Source organism: Arvicola amphibius, chromosome 11 (genome assembly GCF_903992535.2).
Source record: "Arvicola amphibius chromosome 11, mArvAmp1.2, whole genome shotgun sequence".
Classification (NCBI taxonomy): domain Eukaryota; kingdom Metazoa; phylum Chordata; class Mammalia; order Rodentia; family Cricetidae; genus Arvicola; species Arvicola amphibius.
Window position 1 is genome coordinate 88,543,789 of NC_052057.2, and position 16,400 is coordinate 88,560,188.

At 38.0% G+C, this 16,400-nt stretch overlaps 1 protein-coding gene across 2 annotated transcripts in view; it reads left to right on the forward strand.

The window, feature by feature from the left end:
* The window catches only part of Rngtt (RNA guanylyltransferase and 5'-phosphatase), a 253,269-nt gene that overhangs the window by 132,611 nt on the left and 104,258 nt on the right, over positions 1 to 16,400 (forward strand). For both annotated transcript variants that reach the window (XM_038346948.2, XM_038346947.2), the window contains exon 12: positions 3,605 to 3,673. In XM_038346948.2, coding sequence (XP_038202876.1) covers positions 3,605 to 3,673 — 69 coding nt within the window. The remainder of the gene's footprint in view (positions 1 to 3,604; positions 3,674 to 16,400) is intronic.

Sequence of the window (16,400 nt, forward strand, 5' to 3'; positions counted from 1 at the left end):
ACTGCAGATTTATAACTGAGAATGAGAGACATTGAAGGCTTCCGTGACAACCCCAACCCCTCCCAGAAAAGAAAAAAGAAAGAAAAAAAGAAAGAATCCAAAGAGGAAGTTATTGAGGAGAGTCCTTAAATTGTGATAAAGATGGTGAAGTGTAGCTCTTCACAGCGGATGGCATCCGGCAGGAGGCGGCTGGTGGGGAAGGACTCAGTTTTCTTTAAGGGGCAGGCCTCTTGGAGTTTGACCATGTTCCAGTGAGTGTATGGGCAACATAATTTTTTTTTTTTTTGGGTGGGTGTGGGGAATGGAGGGTGGCATAAGGGAGGAAGGGTGGTCCTGGGAGGAATGGGAAGTGAATGTGAAGGGGATGCATTGTATGAAATTTCTAAACAAATAATAAAAATACTTGGTTGGGGGAAAAAGAATTCTGTTATACCGTATAAACACATGTACTATTCATAGTCGTGCCATGCCTAATCAAGAGATGATTCTTTATACACTATTGGGTACTTCTTATTTTTATTATTTAATTTTCAGCCTCACTGTCTATCTCGATTCCTCTCACTCCAGGTGATAGGTGTTATACTTTGGCTTTTATTCTTTATTAAAGTTTTATTTTATTTATTTTTGGGATTGTATTTTAATTGCAAAATTTTTTCTTCCCCTTTCTCCCTCTGAACCATTCCGTATATCCTTTCCCCCTCCTTCAAACTCATAACTCTTTTTATCAGTTGTTATTGAATGCATATATGTATTTGTGTGTATGTGTGTGTATACACCCACATAAGCTCTTAAAAATAACTTGATGAATCCATATAATGTAACTTATATGTATGTTTTCGGGGCTGACCATGTGGCACTGGACAACAATTGGTTTGCTCTTCCCTGGGATGCACCACCTCTCCCACTGGCAGGTTTACTCAGTTGCCTGTAGTTTTTTTTTTTTTTTTTTTTTTTTTTTTTTTTTTTTTTTTTTTTTTTTTTTTTTTTTTTTTTTTTTTTTGTGTGTGTGTGTGTGTGTAGGGCTGAGGCCTTGTGCTCTCTCCCTCCCCCATGCAGTCTGGCATATTTGTTGGTATTTTTCTTGTTCAACTCATGATTAGGTAGTCATGTTGATGAGACTTTTCAGATGTAGCTTCTGATGTTACTAGGAGACAGGATACTCTGTCTCCTAGTCTGATCAACAGCTAAATAAGCATTGATGATATGACTCACTCAGATGGTACAGTTCTTGCTGACAACCTGACATGGATCCCAGAACTCTTATGAAGGTGGAAAAGGAGAACATACCTCATAAAGTTGATCTTTGACCTCCATAGGCACATCAAATCAAGTGTGTGCATGCACATGCACGCACACGAAAACTTAGTATGCTTTATGTTAGGATACCATGATAACTCATGAATAGGTTTGACTTAAAATGTAGATAAGGAGAGAGGACATGTAGCTTAAAACTTTAAAGACATTTAGGAGTGTAATGTCAGAAAAAAATTACAAAGGTAGCTTTAAATCATGTCGGTCATTTAAATTATTAGCCAGGCCGTGGTGGCGCACGCCTTTAATCCCAGCACTCGGGAGGCAGAGACAGGTGGATTTCTGTGACTTTGAGGTCAGCAGCTTGGTCTATAAGAGCTAGTTCCAGGACAGGCTCCAAAGCCACAGAGAAACCCTGTCTCGAAAACCCCCACCCCCCACAAAAAAATATCAGCAGAACAAGAATCGTTTGGCTCCTCATTATTAACTTTGGCATTTTTTGTGGAGATTGCCTGACTCTCAAAGACCACCTATCTTCCTTAGTGAATGTATTTTCATCCTGTTTTGTTTGACCTATCTTCTCCAGTTTGAAGTTTTTGTTACAGTGACTGCCTGCCTGTGTGCATGCTTGAGTCTTTTGAGGAGAAATGACTCAAAAGGCAACTGTTTCACTGAAGCCCACTCTAGCATGGATGTGGCTCATGAAGCCTGGGAAACCTGGAGTGCACTGCACAGCCTGCAGGCGGCTGAAGAGGGTGGGGAGTGTCCTTTCCAGGTGGCTGGTTCAGTTTAAACCTCTTCTAGGCAGCTTGGCTGCTTTCTGCTTCTTCCAGGCTGCTGATCTGGTCTGAAGAGTCTTCTTTGCAGCTCAGCTTCCTTTTCTGTCCTGGGTGGGTGTGGGGGCCAGGACAGAGCTTTGGTTTTTATTGTGTACAGGAAGGGGCCTAATGAATCTGGTTAGTTTCAGAGACTTCCTGAAGCTATTTTGAGTTATTTAGCATCCTGCTTAAGGAACTTCCTGCAGATTGGATGTTTTAATCTCAAGGAAACTGTTACATGACACTTCCTCTCTCTCTCTCTTTCTAATAAGATATGTAATCTGTCAAATATTCTACCATGGTTTTGTTCTTATTCATTTCTAAATGCTTTAAAATGTTTCTTTTGATTTCTTTTATTCATAGAATCATAGAAGTTCGTTATTTAGGTTCTGAACATTGACAACTTCTCATAGTTTGATATAGGGATTAGCAAAATTACATATTTACTTTTGTCTTGTTTTAACTTTTTCTTTAATTTATAAATATTTTGGATAAATCAAATCATTCAGTCAATGTGTCTACTACCTAGTGTTGATTAGTGTGAAAATGACTTTCATTTTTTCTCTAACGTGAATATGTCATATGTACTTAACAAAATTGTGATTTTTTTTTAAATATCCAGAATGAATGTTAAGTAGATATTTGGAACATCAGAGCTTTTTCCCCTTTTATTTATAGGAAGTTAAAGATTTTAAAACAGATTAAGTTTTTATTTAGGTGAAATTTTCTCCTCATGTCACTAAACCTGTGAGAGAATTATGGAGAAATATATAAATTTCGAACAGCCCTAAAATTTGGCCACACTGTATAATATTTGCTCTAAAAATTTCAGTTTGCCAACTCTGTTCACTTGCTGATGGAGGAGAAAGAAAACAAAACAAACAAAAGCCAGAGGGAAATTTCAAGAACATTGTAGTAAAATTTGCCTTCTTAATATTATTAACTATTAAGTCCAGTCACAGTAAGTGAGTTTGCATTATTGCAGTCATTACCAGCTGTCTGTCTGCAGAACTTCATCTTTCTGAATTGAAACTCAGCTGGGTGTGATGGAGTGCTCCTCTAATCTCAGCACTGTGACAGGGATGAAGGAGCAATAGAAGTTTGAGGTCAGCCTGAGATTCATGGGGTCCTGCCTCAAAAAACCAAGACCACCAGCAAAAGGAAACAACTGTGAAACTTAATTAAACTCTTCAACTGCTGTGTATCATCTTAGCCCTCCTTAGATTATCTGTCACTGAGTATAGCAAAAGACTTTATTATTAACATTAAAGGAAATAAGTATGTTCAAACTCTAATATGAATTGCTTTCACATTGAAGAAATTATTTATGTTGGAAAATGAGATGCCAGCAAAGACGAAGTCAAAATTAGGACCCAAAATCATAGAGATCCAAAATCTGGATCCCAGTGTTTCTACTTCTCTCCTGTTTCTCAGTTCTTCCATGTTACAGAAAATTTTATAAATCTTATTAAAAAGAAGTTAAAATAATTTTTAAATTATCTTTATATTTCTAAATATATATTCTTATTTTATAGCTCCTGGAAGGGAATTTTGCCAAAGAAGTCAGCCATGAAATGGATGGACTTATTTTTCAGCCTACTGGAGTAAGTTCATGTGCGTTGATGCATGCACGTGTGCGTGTGTGTGTGTGTGTGTAAACATTTTCATCAGTAATTTTATTTATTTTTAAAAAAGATTTATTTATTATGTATACAGTGTTCTGTCTGCATGTCTTCTGGCACACCAGAAGAGGGCGTCTAATCTCATCATATATAGGTGGTAATGAGCCCTCATGTGGTTTCTGGGAATTGAACTTAGGACCTTGGAAGAGCAGCCACTGCTATTAACCTCTGAGCCATTTGTCCAGCTCCTCATCATTAGTTTTAAAGGTTTTTTTTTCAGTGTTTTCTTATAATATTTTACCTTTCTTTGCTAGAAATCTACCAGTGACATTAAATAAACGCTTATTTTCTACTTATTTTCTTATGCCTTTAACTATTAGTATCTCAAAACTTTCCATTTGCTATCATTGAGAAAAATTCAAAGAATTATGAAGGAAGATGAAGAAAAGCTGCTGTTTTGAGACCTTATTCCATGTGGATCTTTACCGTGTTACTGGTCAGATCACACATGGAATAAGCTGTGCTCTACTGCAAGCTTTCCTGCCTCATCAACACGAATGTGTGGGTCCGAGAGTTCTTTGGTGCTGTACTGTTAGTCCCAGGAGAGAACATTAGCAGTTCTCTCGCTCTCTACTCAGTGCTCAGTAACTGCCAGTGCATTCCCGTTCTGGTCACCACTTGATAACCAGTTCTTTATACAGCCATATTTCCAAAATGTGTCCTGGGATTGACACCCCGAGGAAATGGCTAGAGATATATGCACTGAATAGAAAGCTGGGTAGGGATTGAGCACCTTGTTCTGTAGCGTGGTATTGGAATTTCTCTGACTGTTGAAAACTAAGCACTACCTATTCAACAAAGTTACATCCCATGTGGGAATACCCTCCCATTTTGTTTTCATTCGCTCTGTTCTGAGAAATTAGGATTTGAACTACTGAGAAGCTGCACAGGTATCAAATTAGGTAACTGGAGCAAAGAAAAGGAACTAGTAATTTTGAACATAAGCCATATAAAACTAGATTATTTATACCTTAAATATACAGTAAAACCTTTAATGGATATTTAGATACAATATGCTGTGTTTTCCAGGCTCTCTTGTTAAATAGAGGAGGAAAAATCTTTGCCTTCTATGGTTGGAGGAGGAAAAAGTGAAGTAAGCTAGAAGCTAGGGCTAGAAATTGCAGAAAATATTCTTAGAAGATAGAATTTGGATCTTTGAGTTTCATTATTTTCTAGGAGTGGTTTTATAGAATAAAAGAGAAGTAGTCTAAATATAATAGAAATAGAAAATTTTAGTGTGTGAAATTCATAGTTTGGTCCTGTACACATATGAGATTTGGGTGAATAAGAAATGGCTGCAGAGGAATCTGATAAAGGTTTGCCTGTAAAATGTGCCCTCCCAGCTCTTGTGACTGAACAATTGGCCTCTTACCTGGTAGACAGGCTGCCAGCAGTGGGCCCTTGGGTGGCATAGCTGACTACCCTCTGGATTATGAGATAAAGTCAACCTTTCCTGACAATTTTTTTTTTTTTTTTTTTTTGCCAAATATTTTGTTGTAGTGAAGAAAGCCTCTTTCTGGGATGTTGAGTAAAATCAGTTGAGTGATTACTCTGTTTCCTGTTTGGTTAACCATGATTTTATTACAACAGTTTTGTAATTGATACCTGGTAAGGTGATTTCAGAAGCGTTCAACTTGCCATCTTCTTACTGGCCTTCTGTTCTTTTAAATTTAGTTAGGCTAGTTTTTAAGCATTTATCAGTTCTGTTTAGGTAGTGGCTATGTCTTTGCCCCCTTGTTTGGCACTTGGTATACAGCCATGTTGAATATTTGAAGCAGGACCCCATAGCTCGGGTGACCTGGTGTTTGTCATCAGTCCTGCTAGCACAGATGTACATCACCATGTGTGGAAGCTACATTTTTGTTTCTTTTCTGCCAGCCTTTGGGACTGACATTAGCTTTTTTCAAAGTGTTAATTTTAAGGCATCAGTGTTTTTTTCTGTCTGTTGTGAGATTATGTCCCTCTCCTCTTCTTCTCGTCCCTTCTTTTCTGTTTTAGTTTTTAAAGACAGGTTTCATGTAGTACAATCTGGCCTCAGCTTGATATGTTTGTTGCTAAGGCCAGCCTTGAACTAACTCGCACTCTTCTTGCCTCTCCCTCTCAAGTGCTGGGATTGCATGCATGATGCCACTAAGTCTGGCAGCATTGCTACTTTTATGGTGACGACACTTTTCACATTCTAGTCAGGTGTTTGGTGCCCCTTCCCCCATATACAGTGTCTTCACCTGGATATAGACATTACTCTATATTTTCATGATCAGTGTTTCTTTCCTGAACCAGAACTGTCACATTTTTACAGTACTTCCAGTGTACCAGCTTCATTTTGTGTTTGAAAGGATTCGTTTTGAAATGTTCCCTTCCCTAGTCTTGCTGCGTCGTTTTACTGCTCGGGATTCCTTTTCATTATGTCAACCTGAAAGTTCTATCTTTTTCTTTCTCTCTCTCTCTCTCTCTCTCTCTCTCTCTCTCTCTCTCTCTCTTTCTTTCTTTCTTTCTTTTTAAATGGATAATTACTTGACTGGATTTTGTGTTTCCTGCTTTCTTGCTTGGTTTGAGTGATGTTTTAGAAACCAGTCTTGATGCTTTTAGTATATGTGCTGCCGAAGCGAGCACCAGTCTTGATGCTTTTGAGGCTCTTCTTTAGAGGAAGTTTCCCCAGTAGTCTCTACTCTGCTTACTGCTTGCTGCAGTCAATGTGATTTAGCGCTAGCTCTTTACTGTGTGTTCTGAAGACAGCTAAAAGCACATTAAGTAAATGTTGCTGTTCAAGACTACTGATCTAAATTCCTGGAGTTTCAGAAGTTTTTGATCTTATCTTAGATATATGTTTTTGGAGGCTGTTAGTTCCCCGGCTACCCAGAACCAAAATAAACAAACAAACTATATTAATTGCAATACTCTTTGGCCAATAGCTTGGGTCTTTCTAGCTAGCTCTTATATCTTAAATTAACCCATTTCTATTAGTCTGTGTGTCGCCATGAGGTCGTGGCCTGCCAGCAAAGTTTTGGTGGGCTCCAGATGAGGCATCTGTCTCTGGTGGCAGCTACATGCCTTCTCCCTGGGTCTATCTACTCTCTCTCTATGTCTTTTTCAGCCTGGCTATATTCTGTTAAGCCATTGGCCAAAAGCAACTTCTTTATTTATCAACCAATAAAAACAACACATATATAGAAGAACTTCCCACACCAGATAAATATTTTATTTTATATTTTTTTTATATTAAATTGTTTTCATCTTTTCCTTTTCTTCAAAGAGACACATTTACTTCTAGGGATTTAGCTGCTGTGAACTCCTGCATCACTGTTCAAACCACCCCTTTCATTTATAAGCCTCTACTACTATATTTTTTAGCATTACTTATTTTTACTAGGGATAAGTAGTTGTCTTCTCCCATCCCCAAAGTAGGGTGATTGTAAAAGAGCTCCCAAGTGTGGGAAGATCGGGAGGAGAATCCCTAGGGAGGAATGAGAGGGCTTCAAATTTTCACTTATTATTGAAGTCCATTGTGTCTTAGCACCTTCCTTTTGTTCGTTGTCTCTAACTTTTGTGATCATTTGTCATAATTCTTTATTCTATTAAGTTATAGTTCAGTAACTTATTAGCTGTATTGTCTTTCAGTTCTAGTCCTGTTTTCCTGACCTTATAAAATTATATTGTGGGAAATAGCCTCACTTGGAGAAACTGATAGAAAGGAGACCCATATAGACTAACTGAAACACAATCGTTGATGCATAATGACATTTTACTCAACAAAAGATTGCTTATAATACAGAGGTCTAGGGCTAGACAGATGCTCTTCTAGAGAACCTGAGTTTATTTCCAAGCGTTTGCATCTGGTAACCCTAGTACCTGGTTCTGTCTTTAATGGAGTTGCTCTGATCTGTTTAGAGTACTGCATAGGAATCTTTTGGAGTTGTCTGTTAGGTCTGGAGGTAGATCCACTGGAACACCATGGTCACCTCAAGACAGTCATGGATGAGTACTTTCCAGTTGTACTGAGGCATGAGGGTAGCAGGATGGATGGCGGTGGGTTTCTCAAACTGTCCTTGGGTGGTTCAGGAGTAGTGTGCCTGGTACTGGGTCACACAGGCATTTGACAGCCAGTGGTTTGGTGTTCATTTGAAGAAGGCCTCAACCCCATAGAGTGCTGTAAGTATAAGAGTTAGCTTGTTTGCTTCTTTCACTGTGACAGCTTGTAAACAGTGGGCCATTCTATGACTACAGGGCCTAATCAAAGTGTGCCAACAGGGCATTTCTGCGGTTGTTTAAAATCATCTTTGTAATATAGTTTGTTTCCTGGACAAACAGATGAAAAGGGTTTGAGACATCTGGAAGTGCTAGGGCTAGAGCCAAAGTCAGAGCTGCTTTTAAAGCCCCACATACCTTTTGTTCAGTCTCAGTCCAGATTAGAGGCTCAGTGCTCCCCTTTATGCTGGTGTATGGAGGCCTCACTCTTCCCTCAACACTGGTATCCAGAAGTGGAATATACAGCTGTCACTATGAACTCTTGAACTTGTCTCTTAGTCTTTGGAGTTGGGATCTGAAGCATGGCAGCAATCCTACTTTGAGACAGGCTCCTTTTACTTCTCCTCAGCTGGTTTCTGAGATAGGTAGCCTCTAATGGACAAAGTTGGGATATCTTAGCTAATGGTCTGTAGCCCAAACTCTTAATAACCCTTATAGTGGTCTCTCAGTGGCCCTTTTAGAGTCTGTTTCTCTTTCAGAATTTAGGAGGAGGTCATCTACATATTTTAAGAGTATGGTCCCAGGAGGTCAGGACTTAGTCTTCTTCAAACATGGTTGGGGAGTTTTTAAATCCTTGGAACAACCTTTAGGTTCTGTGTGTTAGTTTAAGTTTCTATTCATGTGAAGAGACACCATGACCATGGCAATTCCTATGAAGGAAAACATCTATTGGGGCTGACTTCCAGTTCAACAGTTTAGTTCATTATCATCACAGCATGAAGCATGGTGGCAGACAGGCAGGCAATGGTGCTGGAGAGGTAGCTGAGAGCTCTCCATCTGGATCTTCAGGCTGCAGGAAGACACAGTGAGCCACCGGGCCTTACTTGAGTTTCTGAAACCTTTTTTCCATCTCCCTACAACAAGTCCACAACCTACTTCAAATGAAGTCACACCTCCTAATAGTGCCATTCCCTGTGAACCTATGGTTACTTAAACCATCACAGTCTGTCCATTCTAAAGCAAAGATAGGCTGACTTACCTCTGCCACTGGGAAGCTAAAGAATGCATCATTCGCGTTCAAGACTGTGTATATCATTTTCTCTAAGGCAGTCAGACACATGAGTGTTTGTGGGTTTGGGGCTATGGGTGGATGGTCTTGACCCTCTTATTTACCCCCTCAGATCTTGGATGGGTCTATCACCAGAGGTCCCAGGTTTCTTCACAGGCAGGATAGATACATTTTAAGGTGACTAGCAGGATGCTTGTCTCTCTAAGCTAGAAAATACAGACTGCAGTTTCCCTTTTTGTTCCCAGGGTTATTGGGTATTGTTTAATCTAGACAGGCTAGTGGGACTGGTTAGTTTAACAGTTATAAGAAGTTGGTGTTGGGTCAGTCCCAAGGAGTGTGGTTGCTCATATCCTTGAGAATCTTTGCTGTAAATCTCAGAACTAGTCCAATTGTATCTTTTGATTGAGGATAGGGCTTTCAGTTAGGAGATACTCATGACAGAGTACAAGATACTTATATTTTGCTGGGTTAGTTTAATAACTTATCACCAGAGAAGGTGATGATGATTCTCAGTTTTTGTAAAAGATTCCATTCCAGCAGGCACAGGGGCAATTAGGCATGACCAGTGGTCTTAGAAATCGTGAGATAAACTTTATTTATGCTTTAGCAAAAGTTTTAGAGATGTAAGAGTGGGCCATGTTTATGGAGTTAAAACCAAGAAAGAGGAGTATGAGATAATCCCTATTAGCAGCAGTATAATTTTTAGCTGTTTTAAGCACACAAGGTCTTTTTCTGGGCTGTTCCATTTTATAGAATCAGGTGGACTGTCTGACTTAGGACAGAGACTTTGGAGGAAACTTTAAAACAAGCATGCTTAAGTTTAGAGCGAGTAGGCCATAACCCATCTTAAAAGCCAGCTATTTTTTTAGTATAGTACAACAGCATGTGACAGATTTTAATGTTATTTACACTCAAAACGCATTTGAATAAGACTGGATTTTGTGAACAGTGAGAAGCTAGAGGAAGCTGAGAGCAAAGAAGGCTTAAGAGATATTAGAGTGGAGAGTAGAGAAAGGTTTAGAGATAAGGGGATTTTTGGATCATTTGCTATGTGGTGGCAGAAGTTGTTACAATCTGTGAGAATTTGGAAACTGAGTATGCCCCCCCTCTTTTGTTGACCATTGAGACAGGTTATCTAGTCTGTACTTAGGCTATGCCATTCATGGTAAAACAGTATACCTTAATGGAATCTGAGTCTGAGGAGGGAAAGAGATTAGGGAATGCAGGTGAAGGGTTTAATTCTGATTGAGAAGAGCCTATGTTTAGGGAACCATTTTTAACCTTACTCTCTTTGTTATAGTTTACCATGACATTTCTAATTATTAGTCATAATAATTGGACATTAGTCCTAATGTTCAGTATAATTTCTCATTCTGTTTTAGTTAGATTTGTAAATTGCCTAAGTTAGGCACTGTATTAAAATCAAGTTCTATATGAGAAATTTAGGGCTTTGATCAGACCAAGAATTTTTAAATATAAAAATTCCCAATCTTCCTGATTTTTTTTTCCAGAAACGTCTAGAACTTTTTGATGAACTTAGTTTAGTAATTGAAAAGGGGTTGGGATTCACTATTATGGTAAAATAATGTCATAAGTTATTGGTGTTTTTTTTTAATATTAAGTTGCGTGCAAATCTTAACCTTTGGTTTTTTGTTGGTTAATGTCCTAAATGTCAGATCCTATGGTTCAATTCTTGGGAATTTCTTCTGTCTGTCTAGAGACCATTCCTCCAGTCTCTTGTCTGATGGCATTTCCCTCCTGTCAGTATTTTCAGAGTAAAAAGGCAAAGGAAAGGTTAGAGAAATGACTTAGAAGTTAAGAGCGAGCACTGCTCTTGCAGTTAGCTCCCAGCACCTATGCTGGAGCTCACTACAGTCTGTAACGTCAGCTCCCAGACATCCAGCACTGTCCTTTGGCCTCTGAGGGCATTGTACTCACATGCACATATCCACATACAACCATACCAGTATACATGTAATTAAAAATGAAATCATGAAGGATGTTTAAGAAAGGTAAATGGGTATAGTTCTACTCTTAAAAGGGTAAACTCTCCCAAACTCCAGGTTTGTTTTCCTGTGCTGGAATATCTGGACTGAAGCTTCTACTCTTGAATATTTGTATAGATAGACGTACTTCTTGCTGTTCTCCTCTGATGGCAGGGACTGAATACTTGAAGCTTGGTTTTAACCTGCAGTATTTTCCCTGGTACCACAGAGACATTCCAAAGGCAAAGGAGTGTTGAAAGATGAATATTACCGATGTGTGATATATGCCTGTGTATGTCTGTCTGTCTTGCCTACCATCCATCCATCCATCTATCCATCCATCCATCCATCCATCCATCCATCCATCCATCCATCCATCCATCATGAAAAAAATTGCTTGCATACAGCATGTTTGTTGCTAGTTACTTAAAATGTGGTAAGGAATTATTTCTTTTCTGTTACATTAATTATTATTGTATTGAGTCACTTAATAGGTAGATGTAAGTTCTGTAAGAAAGACACTGCTGTGAATTTTGATGAAATATTAAAGGCATTGGTTCTGATGCTAAATAATCATTCTAATCAGGCCAAGGCCACAAAAGTGAGTTTAGAAAAAAATGTTTAATTTTTGATTTAATGTTCTATTTTGAAGAGAAATTTTAACTGTTTTTTACTTATTTGTGTATATGTATGTGTACACATATGTACATATAGCACACACACCATAGTATGCTTGTGAAAGTCATTTTTGCAGGATTCAGTTTTCCTTGCACAGTGGGGAGCCCTGGGTTGTCAGTTTTGGCACCAGGTGCTTTTCCTCACTGAGCCATCTTGGGAGCTCAATACTTTTAGAAATATGACTATGTGCTATCTAGAGAATCGCTTATTACTTTTATAAGAGGTGAATCCAGACTTTAATTGAGAAAGAAAAGCTTAGAATATTTCTCCATTTATATAAAGAAATTTGAGAATATCAGATTTTGAATAAAACCACAGTAGTTATTAGTCATCACAACAGACCTGATTCAAAGTAGGCTAAATTCTGAAAAATTATAGAAAGTTAGCTGAAAAAGTTAATTTCAGGATTATTTATTTAGTCAACTGGTTCCCAAACTAGTCTCAAACCTTCGAAGTTCTAGGTGTCTGCAAATTACCTTACCACATGGAGTCAGTAGGGGGAAGCCTTGAGTACCTCAGCAGCTCGGACTTTCGGCTGTGTGTAGTGCAGCTCATGGTTGTTCTTTGGAGAGGCTGCTAGTGATGTCTCTTCATTGCAGAACCAAGACCACTCATTAGTTGTTTTTTTAACTCCACCCTCTAGTGTAATGGTTCTCAACCTGTGGGTCAAGACCCCTGTGGAAGATGGGGTCAAACGACCCTTCACAGGGGTCACATATTAGATATTTTGCATATTGCATATTTATATTAGGATTAATGACAGTTATAAAGTAGCAACGAAAATAACTTTATGGTTGGGGGTCCGAACAGCATGACAGACTGTATTGAAGGGTCACAGTATGAGGAAGGTGGAGAACTAGGGTTTGCTTTAGTGTTAGTCTGTATGTCTGCTGTTTCTTTTTTAGTATTCATTGGTGTCACCACAAACTCCTGACTTTCTCTTAGTATTTTACCATTTCTTGTGTCTCATTCAGCTCTTCGTCCTTTACAGCATTAAAATTTAGTGTCTTGAGGCTTGTTGTGAGGCCCTTTGTTCTTCTGCTTAGCTACTGCATCTACACTCATGGGTTTAGTTCCCTTCCATTAGCCAGTTACTTCCATGTGAGCTCTAGGGTTAGTTATGTGTCTTCTCAGGCATTGCTTTCTGATTAGCGTCTCGATGCAATCAGACGCTAATGGCCAAACATAAAAACTATACAAACTGATCTTTTTGTGTATCAGCAACTTAACCAGAAATATAGATGTCATCTCTGACTTTCTTTTTTTACCACCACAAGTCTCGTTTTACCTTCCAGCTGTTTTTAAATTATTCTTTTGTCTGTCACCTGTCACAGCTGCAGTTCTTTGTGTTGATTGTCTTTTGTCTGTAGAACCACAGGAATTTCTGTCTGGTCTTGGTATATTTGTTCTTGTCTCTCCCTTCAGTCTTTATTTTATATTCACAGCAGTCAATTTTCTTAATGCTCGTGCTTTCCGGTCGTCCTTACAGCAGAGCCAGCTTATTCTTTTCTTTTCTGGGTGGGTCCCAGACCTCACACAGAGTAAGCATTACTCTACCACTGAAATATATATAGCGCCAGTCTTTTGAGAGTAGTGGGGCTCTCAGAGACAGAAGGTAGGGCCTCCTTAGACCACACTGGTACTCTCCTACACAAGCTGTCTTCCTACTTTCCTTCTACTCTTTACTGTGAGACAGAGTTCACTGAGTTGCTTGTCTAGCTGAAGTCTCTCTACAACTCAGACAAGCTTTGGACTTGTGATCCTCCTGCCTTAGCCTTTCAGGTTTGCTTTCTTTGCTCTCTTTTAATTAGATGCTACCTTTTTGTTTCTCCATGTGTTTTGCTATTGATTCAAGTTTTTTTTTTTTTTTTTTTAAATTTAAAGATGTCTTGTATTATATACCAACAGCGTGTCTTAGTTTGGGTGTTGTGATAAAATCCAACAAACTGAATTGCCTTTAAAATGCAGAATTTTTTCTTTGGAGCTTAAGGTCAAGATTAATATACTGACTGACTGGTGTAGGGTACGGGCCCCTGTCTTAGTCCACAGAGGGCTGTCGTCTCACAGCACTCCTGGAGGTGTGATAAGGACCTGGGTTCATCACAAAGAATACTAATGCATCATCTAATTACCTGAAGGGCTTTATCTTTTTTTCAGTGTGTGTGGGGGTTCAGGCACGACAAGTCAGTGTGCATATGGAGGCCAGAGGACAGTTTTGGGCAGTCTTGACCTTCTCTTTCCAAAGGTCCCATCTTCTAATGCCTTCTAATGTTGGATTAGGGTTTTACTTTAGGAATTACAGAGGACACAAACAATTTGTAAATACCGGTTCGAACATTTGAAATGTCAGGCTGGAGAGTGTCTCAGTGATTAAGAGTACATACTGCCCTTAAAGAGGATCTGAGAGTGGTTCCCAGCATCCATGTCAGGCAACTCAGATGTAACTGTGACTCCAGCTATTCAGGAATCTGACTCCATAGGCACCCACACTTACATCATATTCTTCCTCCCCATATACACATAATATTAAAAATAAAGCTTAAAAATTGAAATACCAGTTATACTTGAGAAAACATTTGACTACATTTGAATATTTTGAGAAGAATTTGTATTTTCTCTAAAAGAAAATGATTTTTTTCAATATTTTTCCACCCAGGGTTTAAAGTTCAGGCCTTTAAACTGAAATTGTTTTAAAAATCCATTTTCAAATTGAACCCCTGTGCTGTTATCAGTCTGTGTCATAAATCAAATAGGTCTTACTAGATTGCTAATACTAAATGGCTTTAGTTCTGTACATAATTGTCATTATCAATTACTCATTATTTTGTGGTTTGTTACTGAAGAATGACTATTCATAAACAGTAACTTGACATTTTAATATAAGTAGTAAGTCTTTTACTTGATAGCTATTAGATCATTTAATTTACAAAGTTGATGTTAACATTAAATCTTATTTACCAGATTTTGTAAGACTATTTTAATGGTAATTTATGTAGTATGCTGTTCTTTTAAGTTTGATAATAAAGTTGATTAATATTTAATCTTTTAAAAACTGTCTTCAATTTTTTTACCTACCATCCATCCATCCATCCATCCACCCACCCATCTAAGTACGTAGCCTTGGCTAACCTGGATATTTCTCTGTAGACCAGGCCAGGATGGCCTTGAACTCATATGGATCCTTCTGCCTCTGCTTCTGTTTCCCAGTGCTGGGATTAAAGTCATGTACCACCAAGCCTAGCTTGGTTTACTTTAATCTTGTGGAAATAATATTTCTAGACAAGAATTTTTATGCAGCTAATTAAAAAATAAAGTAGATTGCATAGTTGAGGTAAGGATAGAAATCTTACAAGTACTTTTGTTTACTTTTAGAAAAGCTACTTGTGTAGAAGAGACATGGCAGTTAGTGAAGCAACTGCTTCTCTGTGGAGACTAGAGTGTTTACTTTAGTAGTGATACAATTATCTTATGATGTGTTCTTTCCAAAGTTGGGCAGCTTAATTTTAGGTCTCTGGCATTAATCAATTTGCATGTAAATTTAGAGTCAAATTTGGTTTTAATATTTCATTCTTGCAAAATATTAATATTTTTATTAAATTTTTACTACTGCTAGGTCTAATGACTGTTATAGATAGATTGTAAAATGAAAACTGGTTATTAGTCTAAATGCCTTGTCTTGAAGTACATGACGAATTACAGTGGTTTTTTCTTTAGCAGGGCGGTGTTGCCATGGTGAGAGCTTCTGTTTCCATGACAATTGCCTGCATATTTTGATAGGTCCTCAGCTGAAGAGGGGCTCTGTTTCCTGGCAGACTGGAAAAGTGTCATCTCCCCACCCCCACGCTGGAACTGCTATTTTTTCAATTGAGAAATAGAATCATTTCTGAGGAATTGTAATAGTAAAATGTCAAGGAAGAAAATACACCTTGTTCATTTAAAATGTTTTTTCTTGTTCAGTTCTCAGAGTGTAGCAATTCTTAACTGCTTAGTGGAAGAAAAAGGAAAACACCAATTTTTAGGTTTCATAATTCATAAATATATGCCTTCTAGTGGATTTTGATGACAAAATAAACAGTTACAGATGATTAATTTTCAGCCAGTCTTAGCTGGATTTAGATAAATATTATTCTGTACAACTGTATGGTTAAAACAATTGGTCATGATGACATGTTGGAGGCTGAGAAAGGGAAAGTAAATATAATGTCTTTAGAAAATGAAAGAATCAGTGAGCGTTTGAGGGTGAAAACACAGATCATAGAAAGTCAGTTCTCATATAGATGACAGCTAAACACCTAAGGAATAGGACAGTATTATTATTATTATCATTGTTATTGGTACTTATTGTTAATGTTGAAACATAATGGTAGACTCTTTCTCTAAGAATTTATGGCGGCATACTTAGTTTCAACTTTTCACTAGATAATATATTAACAGAGTGTAACAGGGAATTTAAAAGTGATATATAGAACAGGCTTTTCCTCTCTTTTAGTTTTTATTATTTTAAATTTTTAGGCAGAGTCTCATTGTGTAGCCTAGACTAGCTTCAAGCTTGCTGAGATCTGCTTGCCTCTGCCTCTTGGTCCTGGAATTAAAGGCATGTACCTTTCTTTATGCCTTCACCTCTAGTCAGGCTTTTAACCATGTTTTCATGGTTTCTTTCTTTCTTCTTCTTCTTTTCTTTTTTTTTTTTTTTTTTTTTTTTTGGTTTTTCGAGACAGGGTTTCCCTGTAGT